Genomic DNA, 16,602 nt, shown 5'->3' with positions numbered 1-16,602 from the left:
TTGTTTCAAGCAGATTTTCACTTGAAATAAGTAGAAAAAGTTGCAAAAGGTTTGTTGTGTTTGTAATAAGAAAGAAAAACTTGCTCCACTATCAGATTTTTCTACTTATTTCAAGTGAAAATCTGCTTGAAAGAAGTAAAAAGTGTCTAAAAACAAGCTGCTTTTTATGTGATGAGTCTGATTTTAAGTAGAATGAGATTTGTTTTGACTAGAAATAAGACAAATATTCTTGGTGAGATATTTGAGTTTTTGCAGTGTGTGTATGTGTATCTTACTGTGCGGTCTGCAGGTGGCGCTGTGGTGCGTTGGGTTGTTGATCAGGTGAGCAGCCATCTGGTCCGCTGACTGAGGACTGAAGTCGCACTCAGAGCACTGCAGCACGAACACACTGAAACACACACAAACACATTAATATGAATCTGTACTTGGTCTCAGGGTTAAAGGGTCTTTAGAGAGCGACGCTGAATGAACTGTTGAACAGCTACAACTCTGGTCATAACTTACTGTCACTACACACCTCTTATGTTTTTACACACTATGTTCACTGCACCTTACATTTTATTTTGCACTAAACTACAGTCAACTCTGCCTATATGCTGTATATACAGTTTTATATTACATTTTATAGAACTACTTTATTATGTGTAGGTTGTTCTTTTTATTCTTGTGTTATTTATATGTATATGACTATATAGAGAGATAAAGATTAGTGATAATATATTAGAATAAATCCAGTTAGATAAACTCATAAATGAATTTATTGTATAGATTATAATGACAAGAAAGCTTGATAGATAATCTGTCTATCTATCTATCTATCTATCTATCTATCTATCTATCTATCTATCTATCTATCTATCTATCTATCTATCTATCTATCTATCTATCTATCCATCCATCTATCTATCCGTCTATCTATCTACACTGAGGAACACAGCTCCACCTGCAGGCCACTGTATGAACTGATGTCATTAAAGTGGTGTTAAATACAGAGAAGGAGAAAAAGGAGAAGGAAAAGAACAAAACGAAGAAGAAAAAAGAAGAAGAAACAGAAGAAAAAGGAGAAAAAGAAGAAAAAGAAGCAGAAGAAGGAGAAGAAGAGGCGACCAATCAGGGCTCAGTAACTCACCATGGAGGAGGACGTCTGTGCAGGGGAACCACTTTGTCTTTGGAGCGCGGGACATGGTGACTGTAACCAAGACAACCAGACAACCGTCCATCAGTCAGGGATCAATCACAGTGACCAATCAGAGTGTATTACTGTTTAGTTTAATAAGGGACAATGTGCAATTACATTAATCATTTAAAGGAAAAAAAAATGTAAAGATGGTTGCACCAGATTTAGCTCCCAGCTAATTTCCATCTGTCGTCCCTACACATAACATAAAAGTAGTAAAATACACTGAATACAAGCTACTACCGTAAAACACCAAATAAAGGCCCGGGCGTTTATTTGCTTAAATCGCTCAAATCAACAGGCGTTTATTATGGACCTGCGTTTATTTGGGACCTGCGTTTATTAACCTCTTCATGCAGAGGCCATTTTTGGCAATTTCCGCCTGTTTTTGTATCACTGCAATTAAAGCTTTATAACCACAGAAGTACTAATCCCACAACTATGGTTTATGGCTTAAATGAAAGAAAACCTTTGTCCCTTTACATATATATGTATAAAATATTGAATTGAGTCATTTCATAAAAAAATGGGCTTCTGAAATTACTATTTAAAAAAAAAAAAAAAAAAAAAACGAGTTTGAAATTTTTGGTGAAAAGGTGATATATCAAAATCCTAATTATCAAACAGGTTGAATTTTACATATATGGTTCACACACTCCCTGTCCACATATGTACCAAATTTTAGGTTGATAGGTAAAATTACTGAGGCACTATAGAGTTTTTCCAAACAGTGTCCCTTGGCGATGTACAGTGTGCAAAACCTGTCCAAAATTGTCCAATTTGGCTAAAATGCACACTGCAAGATCTTAGTGAGATTTTTTTTTTTCCAACAGATAACCTATTGGGGCCAATCACACACTTGATGGCTTTTAGGAACACTAGTTACATAAGTAACTGCGTGAACAGGTTAATAGTGTGTCCGTGGCAGCAGGCTGCGGTGGGACGATACGTGTTTCTCAAGGGGCGGGGCAGACTAGTTCTCGGTCTCGCTGACCTCCGTGGTCCTGGCCCGCACAGGTACCAGGAGACTGAGACCCCCGGTCATCCGCCACAAGCTGCAAGAGCCCCGCGGACGCCCACACTGCAAAAACTCAAAATCTTTCCAAGAATATTTGTCTTCTTTCTTGTCAAAATGTCTCATTTCTAGTCAAAACTAAACTCTTTCCACTTAAAATAAGACTCATCACCTAAAAATTAACTTGTTTTTAGATCATTTTCACTTGTTTCAAACTAATTTTCACTTGAAATAAGTAGAAAAATCTGCCAGTGAAAGCAAGTTTTTTGTGTTTGGAATAAGAAAGAAAAACTTGCTCCACTATCAGATTTTTCTACTTATTTCAAGTGAAAATCTGTTTGAAAGAAGTAAAAAAGTGTCTAAAAACAAGCTGCTTTTAATGTGATGAGTCTTATTTTAAGTAGAATGAGATTTGTTTTGACTAGAAATAAGACGAATATTCTTGGTAAGATTTTGAGTTTTTGCAGTGCAGTCTCTCCACTCCTCTCCCTCACTTCAGCACCTGTGTTGGCTCGCTCCTCCGTCCTTTTTTTTTTTTTTGAGGGAATGAAGTATAGCTTATAATAATGCAACATAGCCTTACTAAACACGCGTATGAGAACAGAACAGTAAATTGTTTAGCTACTTTTAAATGGAGTAATAAGTCATTTAAATGATGAGTAGTGAGCCGAGCCGAGCCGACACGGTGCAGCCCGGGCAGGTGCTGAAGTGAGGATGAGAGCAGTGGACAGACCGGGCAGGAGCAACCAGCCCAGAGGCGTCTCGTTGGTCCTCGGCCGACTTTAATGTCTCGAGACCCCTTTCAATTCGTTTAAGGTTATTTGTTTGTGTTTAGGTAAGCTATATTTGCATAGAATATTTTTGGCAACCAGAAAAACAATGTTTGACCCGGCGTTTATTTGGGATGGGCGTTTAATACAAAAAATATTTTGCTACACCCGGCGATTAATTGGGACCGGCGGCAATTTGGGACTCTGCCCTTATTTGAAGTTTTACGGTATACAAAGGTGAGGCATAAACAGGCACAATTAGACAATGGACAACACTTAGACAACAACATGTATGACGTAGGAAAAGTGCTTATTGCAGCAAGATGTTGATTGTTATATAACTGTATGTGTGGTGGACACACACAGTACTGCAGTACTCTGACTACTTTACCTCAGTAATCTGATTACTTACTGTATCATGTGTGCGGCGTAGGCCCGGGAGCAGCAGCTGCTGTAGGGGCAGAGCAGGCAGCGGACGTGGGTCGGGTAATGAGCCGAGAAGTTGGAGGCGTCGGTGCCGCACTCCAGACACAGGACGTGTTCTCTGTCCGACGCCCTGGTTAAAGTTTAACAATTTAGAAAAAAGTGGTAAAATTCTCACAAAAAAATTAACAAAAACGTTTTTAAAAATTTAGAAAAAAGTGGTAAAATTTTGCAATTTTTTTTTTTTTTTAGAAAAATCTGGTAAAATTTCTCTGAAAAAGTGGTAACATTTCTAAAATAAAAAAAATTAAAAAATTGTTTTAAAAATTTTAGAAGACACTGGTAAAATTTCTCAAAGAAATTCTAGGAAAAGTGGTAAAATTAAAAAAAATAAAAATTCAAACAATAATAAAGAAAAGTAAAATTACTCAAGAATACTGGAAAAAGTGGTAAAATTTTGCAATTTCTTTTAGAAAAATCTGGTAAAATTTCTCTGAAAAAGTGGTAAAATTTCTAAAAAAAAATAAATAATACAAAAATGTTTTAAAAATTGAGAAGAAACTGGTAAAATTACTCAAGAATTCTAGAAAAAGTGGTAAAATTTTGCTTTTTTTTTTTTTTTTTAGAAAAAAAAAGAAAAGTCAAACAATAATTTTAAAAAAGTGGTAAAAGTAATAATAATATAGTAAAAAGGGTTTTGTTTTAATTGAGAAGAAACTGGTAAAATTACTCAAGAATCCTAGAAAAAGTGGTAAAATTTTCAAAATATTATAGAAAAATGTGGTAAAATTTCTCAAAAAAAAGGGGGGGGGCAAACAATAATACAAAATGGGTAAAATTTCTTTAAAAAAAAATTGAGCAGAAACTGGTATAATCTCTCACGCACAGACTACACCACTGGCCTGACGTCTGATTGGACGTCTGGGCCGGCCGGCGCCAGGTGTTGTCATGGTGACAGCTAGGCGTGCTCGGTACTGACCTGCTGACGTGGAGGCGGCGGCTGAACGGCCTCTTGCTGGGGGAGCGGGGGGGTCTGGAGAGGGGCGGGGTCTTCTTCTCCGTCTTGATGACGATTGGCTGGACGAGGGCGGAGGAGGAGGAGGAGGAGGAGGAGGGGGGGGTCTGGAGGAACCGCCCACCTGATGACGTCATCGGGGACTTGTTCTTCCCATAGGTCCTGATGGTCACCTAGCAACACAGAGGTCAGAGGTCAAACAGGGTTCATACAGGGATCTGGAAGTTCATTCTAAAACCTTTTCAAGACTTTTTCTCAATACTTTTCAACACCTCACCACCACTTCAAGCTGTAACCAGTTACATAAATGACACTTTTAACTTAACAGGTTTAGTTTGTGATAAAGACTCTAGACCACTATGATACAACAGAATTCAAAATAGGCTGGGATAATAAATCAAAGGCAAAGTTTATCAAAAAAAAATACATTGCTCCACTCTCAAAAAACAAAAACAAAAATCGTATTTTCTTCTTTATGAACCGGTTCATCTTTGTTTTTTAATAAAATGAATAAATTCACACACTTTTACAATGTTTTTTAGGACTCTAACTCTTGGACAGCCAATTCAGTAAAAATACCTTCAAAATTTAAGACTTTATAAAGTCATGAAAAGACTTTTTAATACTTTTTAAAGGTATAGTACGTAGGAATTCCCCCCATCTAGCGGTGCGGTTGCATATCTGAACGTATTCTTGATGTTGCATTCAGGTGAAATTGGGCAGAGGTGAGACAGACAACAGACGCTGCATGTAACAGGATAAACAAGCCTCTAAGGGTTTTAGTTTTGAATGCAGTGATTATTTTATAGTTTTGCAGCTTTATCTGTCTCATTTTGAACTTTAAAGTTCTTTTTTTTTATGTATCGGCTCTAAAATCTTGTTTAATTATAATCAATCCAAAGTTAAGGCTCATTTACATTCATCAAAACAGATTTCTGTCATTTAAACAACTCAGACTTGAAGTTTAAAGGTATAGTACGTAGGAATTCCCCCCATCTAGCGGTGCGGTTGCATATCTGAACGTATTCTTGATGTTGCATTCAGGTGAAATGGGGCAGACGTCAGACAGACAACAGACGCTGCATGTAACAGGATAAACAAGCGTCTAAGCCCCCCCAGCTCATCTCTGTATGAAACTTTATTGACAATGCAACATGGCCGCCTCGGTTCGGTGCGTCGACCACTTATGTATTTGTAACGACTTGTTACAAACTGACCTTTGACCCCGGCGGCAGCCCCTCGAGCTGCACCGGCCTTCTCCTCCCCTCTCCTCTCCTCCCCTCTCCTCCCCTCCCCCCCTCTCCTCTCCTCCCCTCTCCTCCCCTCCCCTCCCCTCCCCTCCTCTCCTCCCCTCTCCTCTCCTCCCCTCTCCTCCCCTCCCCTCCCCTCCCCTCCCCTCCTCCCCTCCCCTCCCCTTCCCTCCCCCCCTCTCCTCTCCTCCCCTCTCCTCCTCTCCTCCCCTCTCCTCTCCTCCCCTCTCCTCCCCTCTCCTCTCCTCCCCTCCCCTCCTCTCCTCAGACTGACCTTTGACCCCGGCGGCAGCCCCTCCAGCTGCGCCGGCCTTCTCCTCCCCACCCCTCCACTCCTCCCCTCCCCTCCTCTGACTGACCTTTGACCCCGGCGGCAGCCCCTCCAGCTGCGACGGCCGGCTGAAGCTGCGGTGGTTCTCCAGCTTGTGCTGCATCTTGTCTTTGAGGAAGATGAACTGGAGTCGACACTTGTTGCAGTGGAAGGCCTGGTTGATCTAAGATAAGATAAGATAAGATAAGATAAGATAAGATACGATAAGATACGATACGAAAAGAAAAGAAAAGAAAAGAAAAGAAGACTTTATTGTCCAATGGTTTAAAAACACAGTGGAAATTTGCCTTTGGCATCTTGGTAGTCAGCCAACAATAACAGCTGGGCACAGTAACAATAAAATAAATAAACACATGAAATCGTTTGTCTGTCAAAATCCTTGTTATGTTTTTTATTTTTGTATTTAAGTACCCCATGTTTCCCCATTTCCCCAGAGGACTACAGATGGAAATTAACGGCTCCGCTAAATCTGGTGCAGCCATCTTTTTATTGTCTCAATAATTAATGTCACAGCACACTGTCCTTTTAAATAAATAAAACAAATACAACATTACAGTATCATACAACAGCTGCGGTTTCACTGTAGCTCAGAGTTCACCTGAAGATCCACTGCAGATGGCACAAATGACTTTTTGTACCCTGCTTTTTTAGCTAAGGGAGCACAGCAGCAGCAGTGTTGGTTACCACGGTTACCTGGGGGGGGGTGTGGTCAACAGGTGTGTGGTTACCACGGTTACCTGGTGTGTGAGCAGGTGCTGCTGGTAGCTGACCGGGTGTCTGGTCACCTTCAGACAGAAGACACAGAGCAGGAAGCGAGAGTCTCTGTGGAAGCTGGCGAAGTGCTGCAGCACGTCAGAGTAGAAGGAGGAGCGGTACGAGCACACCTGTAGGTAAGAAGACACGCACACAAGTTATTATAACACACACACCTGTAGAGAGTTACAACACACCTGAGTTATAAGGGTTCGTACAGCTTAGGCCAAGTTAAATTAAAGACTTTTCCAGCTGTCCTTTCAAAACAAATGCATAAAAAGTCTGGGGGGAAAAAAACACTGACTCGTCAGCTGGAGGCGGTGAGAAATTTAGCGCTGACAAGCTGAAAGAAATGGAGGAGTAAAGTGAAAGAGGGACAGCTGCGGTGGAGGCTATGTGCTGGACCTGGGGGAATCAAGTGGTCAGTGTGGTGGTCACTGCCTGTCGGTGGCCACTGAAACCAGATGTTTGTGCTGGAACCAGATGTTTGTGCTGAAACCAGATGTTTGTGCTGAAACCAGATGTTTGTGCTGGAACCAGATGTTTGTGCTGAAACCAGATGATTGTGCTGAAACCAGATGTTTGTGCTGCCAGTGGCTGCTGAAACCAGATGTTTGTGCTGAAACCAGATGATTGTGCTGAAACCAGATGTCTGTGCTGAAACCAGATGTTTGTGCTGAAACCAGATGATTGTGCTGAAACCAGATGTTTGTGCTGAAACCAGATGATTGTGCTGAAACCAGATGTCTGTGCTGAAACCAGATGTTTGTGCTGAAACCAGATGATTGTGCTGAAACCAGATGTCTGTGCTGAAACCAGATGATTGTGCTGAAACCAGATGATTGTGCTGAAACCAGATGATTGTGCTGAAACCAGATGTTTGTGCTGAAACCAGATGTTTGTGCTGCCAGTCGGCCTCGGACGTGTGTTGTCAGTGCCTGGACTCTGTCCTGGACACGGAAAGTTGCTGCATAGCGTATAACTGGAGGAGAGTGGGTGAGTTGTTTTCATCTCTTTTCAATAGAAACCAGGCTAAGCTAACAGATGTTTGATGCCTCATATTATGGGATGGGACCCTGTTTGTACTGTTGATGACGTTTGGTGTTGTTCTGAGCATTATTTGTGGCTGTAAGTGACTTTTTGATCGGTGGCTAGTGGATCCGTATACTGCGCTGTTTGTTATGGTGCGGTCATTGCTAAAGTTGCTACAACTAGAGAAGCTAGCGGTTAGCAGACTTCATCTCTCGAGGGGGGGTCTAACTCGGTGTTACGGTGCGTTGGACCATGGCTTAAATTTACGCCAGAATATCTCGTTTTTAGATTAATTAATTAATTCATTCATTTAAGACTTTTTAAGGATCCGTAAGAACCCTGATAACACACCTGTAGATCAGAGCTGAGGACTCACCTGACACACATAGGGCATCTCTCCTGGTTTGTGGTTGGACTTCATGTGGTTGAGGAAGGCCGGCTCGTTGTCGAACGCCCACTCACAGATACGACACATACCTGAGACACACAGGGACAGGTCAGTTACACACCTGGTCAGGAGGAGTGTATGGTTGTTGTTGTCAGGTGTTTATGGTTGTTGTAGTGAGTTGTGGGTCTTACTGGAGGAGGGGGCGGAGCCGTGCACCTTCTCTAGGTGAACCACCAGGTGAGACGGAGACGAGAACTGGCGGTAACAGTACCTGCAGCACTTCCAGTCTTCAGGGAATCCTCCTCGGATCAGGTCCGAGTGCTGGAGCATGTGCTGCATGAACCTACACACACACACACACACACACACCCAAACAGGTGAACATATACACAAGAAATGTTACCCCTTTTTGTATTATTGTTTGCCCCCTTTTTTTGGAGAAATTTTACCACATTTTTCTTTTTTCTAAAAATTGTTAAACTTTTTTGTTTAATTTTTTTGAAATCCTACCACTTTTTCTAGAATTTTTCTAAAATTTTACCAGTTTCTTCTAAAATTAGAAAAAAAAAAAAATTGGGGGGGGGGATTTTACCACTTTTTCAGATAAATTTGACCAGATTTTTCAAAAAAAAAGAAAAGGCAAAATTTTACCACTTTTTTCTAAAAAAGTTTAAACTTTTTTGTTTATTTTTTTGTGAGAATTTGTACTACTTTTTTCTAGAAATGTTTCAACTTTTTGGGAAAAATTGTACCACTTTTTTTCTATAATGTACGCCTAATTTAAACGTACATTGATTGTTTGTGTATTTCTGGTGTTTTGTCCAATGGGGGTCCGTGGTCTAGTTTGTGTCAATTTTGGGACCTTGATATAAAAAAGTTTGAGAAGCTGAACAGTTTACCCAGCTAGAAAGCAGTATTATATACCCCCTACAGACAGCAGCTCCTACCTGAGGTTGTTCTCGGCCGGGTGGGAGCAGATCTGGCAGGTGAAGGTGGAGATCTGGATCCCCAGCGGATGCGGCATGCGGAGCTTCAGGTCACCCTCGTACGTCCCGTAGTAGAACTGCTCCACGCTCATCACCACGCGGGGCGGGTCGGCCGCCGCCACCGTCACCACCCTCGCCGTCGTCGTCACCACACCGGTTGTCGGGACAACAGAGGGGGCGGGGCCAGGAGCTACAGGATGAGGTAATACAGAGATACAGAGTTTATTGATTCATCTGGTGTCCAGTGATCCAGTATTGATTAGAGCTGCAGCTATTGGTTGTTTTTGTAATCGGTTATTCTATCTTTTATTTCATCAAGTAATCTAATACCGTGTTTTTCCTTATTAAATTGTTCTATATAAAGGACGTGTTTGCAAATGAACAACATCAAAAACCGCAAACATGGAGGAGATTCAGTGTTTTCTGCTGGTGGTTATGCTCCATGTTTTTGTTCATGGATTCATTGAATCGACGATGGAAAGTAGGCGAGTGTTTGTGGCCAAGCGGATTCAAGACGCGCACGATTCATGACGCCAAGCTCAAAGACGACTTTTACAGATCATCGGAGAGCTCAACCTTTTTAAGAGCATTATGGATGAAATTTAAGACCTATAACATGACAAACAAAAACGTACAAAAGAAATGTGAATGCAAGAGTCACAAAAATAATGAATAAGTTGCATGTAGTGCTCATCTGTAGTTATAAATACATTTAATAAAGCACAACGAGGGGTCGCGGGAGCATTTTACTGAGGTTTACATTGGGCGTAAGAAAATTAAGACCTGTCTAAAAGTATTTAATACTTTTTTTTCAGAGTCCTCCGTGGCTTCTCTGAGTCACAGCGGGGCTCCGTGCAGCACTGCATGTCCATATGACGGTTGAGAACGGAGCTCACTTTTCTTCGTCCAAAAAGACACACCAAAAAACATCCAAATACCTCCATAGTGCTCGTCTGTAATCGCTTGAGATTTGCACTGACACCGGCAGAGCAGTGAACTGAGACACAGGGAGCTTCCACTACAAACAAGCTTAAAATATAGACTTGTTTAACTTTTTTCGAACAATTTCTCATGTCGGGGCTTCAATACAAGAGGGACATTACAGACGAGCAGCATGGAGGTATTTGGATGTTTTTTGGTGTGTTTTTTTGTGGTATCCATTAGCAACCGTCATATGGACATGTACTGCTACGCCGAGACCCCCTGTAACTCAGAGAAGCCACATAGGACTCTGAAACTTCTCCCAGCCCTTAGTCCACATGAGGGGGAGGAGATAATGAGGGAAATTTTAATTTTAATTCACTTTAATTAGACGAAGCCTCGATTCAGGAAAAACTGCCTCGACCATTTTTAGTACTGGAATCATTCTAGTTACTGGAGTAGTGGTTTCAGCTCTAGTGCTGGTGTCAGTGTTGATGGTTGACCTACTCAGGCTGCTGCTCAGGGCGCCGGTGACTCTGGAGACGCCGTTGGCCGACCCCGAGGGGAGGGCGGGGGAACCGGCCAGCTTCAGGGCTCCAGCTCCGCCCACCTGCGTCATCTGGAGGTTCACTGGAGGAAACAGGAAACAGACAGACAGGTGGATCAGTGGATCGATACGTCGGCTCATCAACACATAAAATATATCCTACAATGTCTAAAACAATAGAATATACGGGTCAATGACATCACGCAACCCAGTGTCAAGTGGTGTAACCAGTATATTACTCATAAAAATCTGACTATATATAGGAAAATAACTCTTGACTCATGTGGAATAAATGTAATATACTTTTTTTCTCCAATGCAAAACTATGTTATTTGACAAATTTTACATAATTTGTCACAATATTCAGAAAAAAGTTGTGTTTTTAGGATAATCCCTGGCTGATACTTAAATCTATCTATCTATCTATCTATCTATCTATCTATCTATCTATCTATCCATCCATCCATCCATCTATCCAACCATCCAACCATCTATCCAACCATCCATCCAACCATCTATCCAACCATCCAACCATCTATCCAACCATCCATCCAACCATCTATCCAACCATCTATCCAACCATCCAACCATCTATCCATCCATCTATCCAACCATCTATCCAACCATCCAACCATCCAACCATCTATCCATCCATCTATCCAACCATCCAACCATCTATCCAACCATCCAACCATCTATCCAACCATCTATCCATCCATCTATCCAACCATCCAACCATCTATCCAACCATCCAACCATCTATCCAACCATCCATCCAACCGTCTATCCAACCATCTATCCAACCATCCATCCAACCATCTATCCAACCATCCATCCAACCATCTATCCAACCATCTATCCAACCATCTATCCAACCATCCAACCATCTATCCATCCATCTATCCAACCATCTATCCAACCATCCAACCATCCAACCATCTATCCATCCATCTATCCAACCATCCAACCATCTATCCAACCATCCAACCATCTATCCAACCATCCATCCAACCGTCTATCCAACCATCTATCCAACCATCCATCCAACCATCTATCCAACCATCCATCCAACCATCTATCCAACCATCCATCCAACCATCTATCCAACCATCTATCCAACCATCCATCCAACCGTCTATCCAACCATCTATCCAACCATCCATCCAACCATCTATCCAACCATCCATCCAACCATCCATCCAACCATCTATCCAACCATCCATCCAACCATCTATCCAACCATCCAACCATCTATCCAACCATCCAACCGTCTATCCAACCATCTATCCAACCATCCAACCATCTATCCAACCATCCAACCATCTATCCAACCATCCATCCAACCATCTATCCAACCATCCAACCGTCTATCCAACCATCTATCCAACCATCCAACCGTCTATCCAACCATCCAACCGTCTATCCAACCGTCTATCCAACCATCCAACCACCTATCCAACCATCCATCCACCTATCCAACCATCCAACCATCCATCCATCCATCTATCCAACCATCCAACCATCTATCCAACCATCTATCCAACCATCCAACCATCCATCCAACCATCTATCCAACCATCCAACCACCTATCCAACCATCCATCCAACCATCTATCCAACCATCCAACCATCCATCCATCCATCTATCCAACCATCCAACCATCTATCCAACCATCCAACCACCTATCCAACCATCCAACCGTCTATCCAACCATCTATCCAACCATCCAACCATCCATCCAACCATCTATCCAACCATCCAACCGTCTATCCAACCATCTATCCAACCATCCAACCGTCTATCCAACCATCCAACCGTCTATCCAACCGTCTATCCAACCATCCAACCACCTATCCAACCATCCATCCACCTATCCAACCATCCAACCATCCATCCATCCATCTATCCAACCATCCAACCATCTATCCAACCATCTATCCAACCATCCAACCATCCATCCAACCATCTATCCAACCATCCAACCACCTATCCAACCATCCAACCATCCAACCATCCAACCATCCATCCAACCATCTATCCAACCATCTATCCAACCATCTATCCAACCATCCAACCACCTATCCAACCATCCATCCAACCATCTATCCAACCATCCATCCATCTATCCAACCATCCAACCATCCATCCAACCATCTATCCAACCATCCATCCATCTATCCAACCATCCAACCATCCATCCAACCATCTATCCAACCATCCATCCATCTATCCAACCATCCATCCATCTATCCAACCATCCAACCATCTATCCAACCGTCTATCCAACCATCCAACCATCCATCCAACCATCTATCCAACCATCCAACCGTCTATCCAACCATCCAACCATCTATCCATCCAACCGTCTATCCAACCGTCTATCCAACCATCCATCCGTCTATCCAACCGTCTATCCAACCATCCAACCATCTATCCATCCAACCATCTATCCAACCGTCTATCATACCATCCAACCACCTATCCAACCATCCAACCATCTATCCATCCAACCGTCTATCCATCTATCCAACCATCTATCCAACCGTCTATCCAACCATCCAACCATCTATCCATCCAACCGTCTATCCAACCGTCTATCCAACCATCCAACCATCTATCCATCCATCTATCCAACCGTCTATCCATCCATCTATCCAACCATCGATCCAACCATCTATCCAACCATCCAACCATCTATCCATCCATCTATCCAACCATCTATCCATCCATCTATCCAACCATCTATCCAACCGTCTATCCAACCATCCAACCATCTATCCATCCATCTATCCAACCATCTATCCAACCATCTATCCAACCGTCTATCCAACCATCTATCCAACCATCCAACCATCTATCCAACCGTCTATCCAACCATCCAACCATCTATCCAACCATCCAACCATCTATCCAACCATCTATCCAACCATCCAACCATCTATCCAACCGTCTATCCAACCATCCAACCATCTATCCAACCATCCAACCATCTATCCATCCAACCGTCTATCCATCCAACCACCTATCCAACCATCTATCCAACCATCCAACCATCTATCCATCTATCCAACCATCCAACCATCTATCCAACCATCCAACCATCTATCCAACCGTCTATCCAACCATCCAACCATCTATCCAACCATCCAACCATCTATCCAACCATCTATCCAACCATCCAACCACCTATCCAACCATCTATCCAACCATCCAACCATCTATCCATCCATCCAACCATCCAACCATCCAACCATCTATCCAACCATCCAACCATCCAACCACCTATCCAACCATCCAACCATCTATCCAACCATCTATCCAACCATCCAACCATCTATACAACTATCCAACCATCCATCCAACCATCCAACCATCCAACCATCCAACCACCTATCCAACCATCCAACCATCTATCCAACCATCTATCCAACCATCCAACCATCTATACAACTATCCAACCATCCATCCAACCATCCAACCATCCAACCATCCATCCAACCATCCAACCATCCAACCACCTATCCAACCATCCAACCATCTATCCAACCATCTATCCAACCATCCAACCATCCAACCATCTATCCAACCATCCAACCATCTATCCAACCATCTATCCAACCATCCAACCATCTATCCAACCATCCAACCATCTATCCAACCATCCAACCATCTATCCAACCATCCAACCATCTATCCAACTATCCAACCATCCATCCAACCATCCAACCATCCAACCATCTATCCAACCGTCTATCCAACTATACAACCATCCATCCAACCATCCAACCATCCAACCATCCAACCATCTATCCAACCGTCTATCCATCTATCCAACCATCTATCCAACCGTCCATCCAACCATCTATCCAACCATCTATCCAACCATCCAACCACCTATCCAACCATCCAACCATCGATCCAACCATCCAACCATCTATCCAACCATCGATCCAACCATCCAACCATCTATCCAACCATCTATCCAACCATCCAACCACCTATCCAACCATCCAACCATCGATCCAACCATCCAACCATCTATCCAACCATCTATCCAACCATCCAACCATCTATCCAACCATCCAACCGTCTATCCAACCATCCAACCGTCTATCCAACCATCCAACCATCTATCCAACCATCCAACCGTCTATCCAACCATCCAACCGTCTATCCAACCATCCAACCATCCAACCATCTATCCAACCGTCTATCCAACCGTCTATCCAACCATCCATCCATCTATCCAACCATCTATCCAACCGTCTATCCAACCATCTATCCAACCATCCATCCAACCGTCTATCCAACCGTCTATCCAACCGTCTATCCAACCATCTATCCAACCGTCTATCCAACCATCTATCCAACCATCCATCCAACCGTCTATCCAACCATCCATCCAACCGTCTATCCAACCGTCTATCCAACCGTCTATCCAACCATCCATCCAACCGTCTATCCAACCATCTATCCAACCGTCTATCCAACCATCTATCCAACCGTCTATCCAACCATCCAACCGTCTATCCAACCATCCATCCAACCATCCATCCAACCGTCTATCCAACCGTCTATCCAACCGTCTATCCAACCATCCAACCGTCTATCCAACCATCTATCCAACCATCTATCCAACCATCCATCCAACCATCCAACCATCTATCCAACCATCTATCCAACCATCCATCCAACCATCCATCCAACCATCCATCCAACCGTCTATCCAACCGTCCATCCAACCATCTATCCAACCATCCAACCATCTATCCAACCATCTATCCAACCATCTATCCAACCGTCTATCCAACCGTCTATCCAACCATCCATCCAACCGTCTATCCAACCATCCATCCAACCGTCTATCCAACCGTCTATCCAACCATCTATCCAACCATCTATCCAACCATCCATCCAACCATCTATCCAACCATCCATCCAACCATCCATCCAACCATCCATCCAACCGTCTATCCAACCGTCTATCCAACCATCTATCCAACCGTCTATCCAACCATCCATCCAACCGTCTATCCAACCGTCTATCCAACCGTCTATCCAACCGTCTATCCAACCATCCATCCAACCGTCTATCCAACCGTCTATCCAACCATCCATCCAACCATCTATCCAACCATCTATCCAACCATCCATCCAACCATCCATCCAACCATCCATCCAACCGTCTATCCAACCATCCATCCAACCGTCTATCCAACCATCCATCCAACCGTCTATCCAACCATCTATCCAACCATCTATCCAACCATCCATCCAACCATCCATCCAACCGTCTATCCAACCGTCTATCCAACCGTCTATCCAACCGTCTATCCAACCATCCATCCAACCGTCTATCCAACCGTCTATCCAACCATCCATCCAACCATCTATCCAACCATCCATCCAACCATCCATCCAACCATCCATCCAACCATCCATCCAACCATCCATCCAACCATCCATCCAACCATCTATCCAACCATCTATCCAACCATCTATCCAACCGTCTATCCAACCATCCATCCAACCATCCATCCAACCATCCATCCAACCATCCATCCAACCATCCATCCAACCATCCATCCAACCATCTATCCAACCATCTATCCAACCATCTATCCAACCGTCTATCCAACCATCCATCCAACCATCCATCCAACCGTCTATCCAACCATCCATCCAACCATCCATCCAACCGTCTATCCAACCATCCATCCAACCATCCATCCAACCGTCTATCCAACCATCCATCCAACCATCCATCCAACCATCTATCCAACCATCTATCCAACCGTCTATCCAACCGTCTATCCAACCATCTATCCAACCATCTATCCAACCGTCTATCCAACCGTCTATCCAACCGTCTATCCAACCATCCATCCAACCATCCATCCAACCATCTATCCAACCGTCCAACCATCTATCCAACCGTCTATCCAACCGTCTATCCAACCATCCATCCAACCGTCTATCCAACCGTCTATCCA

The 16,602-nt window shown here is 43.2% G+C and overlaps 1 protein-coding gene across 1 annotated transcript in view; it reads right to left on the bottom strand.

Annotated features, from left to right (window-relative positions):
* LOC310999157 (uncharacterized protein) overlaps positions 1 to 16,602 on the bottom strand; it is a 65,254-nt gene that overhangs the window by 31,220 nt on the left and 17,432 nt on the right. Inside the window, exons 7-16 of the mRNA XM_083989481.1 lie at positions 10,569 to 10,691; positions 9,102 to 9,330; positions 8,346 to 8,497; positions 8,143 to 8,243; positions 6,719 to 6,865; positions 6,010 to 6,144; positions 4,365 to 4,573; positions 3,375 to 3,518; positions 1,130 to 1,189; positions 276 to 388 (exon numbers count right to left, since the gene is read on the bottom strand). Of these exons, the coding sequence (XP_083845607.1) occupies positions 276 to 388; positions 1,130 to 1,189; positions 3,375 to 3,518; positions 4,365 to 4,573; positions 6,010 to 6,144; positions 6,719 to 6,865; positions 8,143 to 8,243; positions 8,346 to 8,497; positions 9,102 to 9,330; positions 10,569 to 10,691 (1,413 nt within the window). The remainder of the gene's footprint in view (positions 1 to 275; positions 389 to 1,129; positions 1,190 to 3,374; positions 3,519 to 4,364; positions 4,574 to 6,009; positions 6,145 to 6,718; positions 6,866 to 8,142; positions 8,244 to 8,345; positions 8,498 to 9,101; positions 9,331 to 10,568; positions 10,692 to 16,602) is intronic.

This window comes from Trachurus trachurus (assembly GCF_905171665.1).
Source record: "Trachurus trachurus genome assembly, chromosome: 16".
Classification (NCBI taxonomy): Eukaryota; Metazoa; Chordata; class Actinopteri; order Carangiformes; family Carangidae; genus Trachurus; species Trachurus trachurus.
The sequence above is the reverse complement of the archived record's forward strand: the minus strand, read 5'-3'. Positions and strand labels throughout refer to the sequence as shown.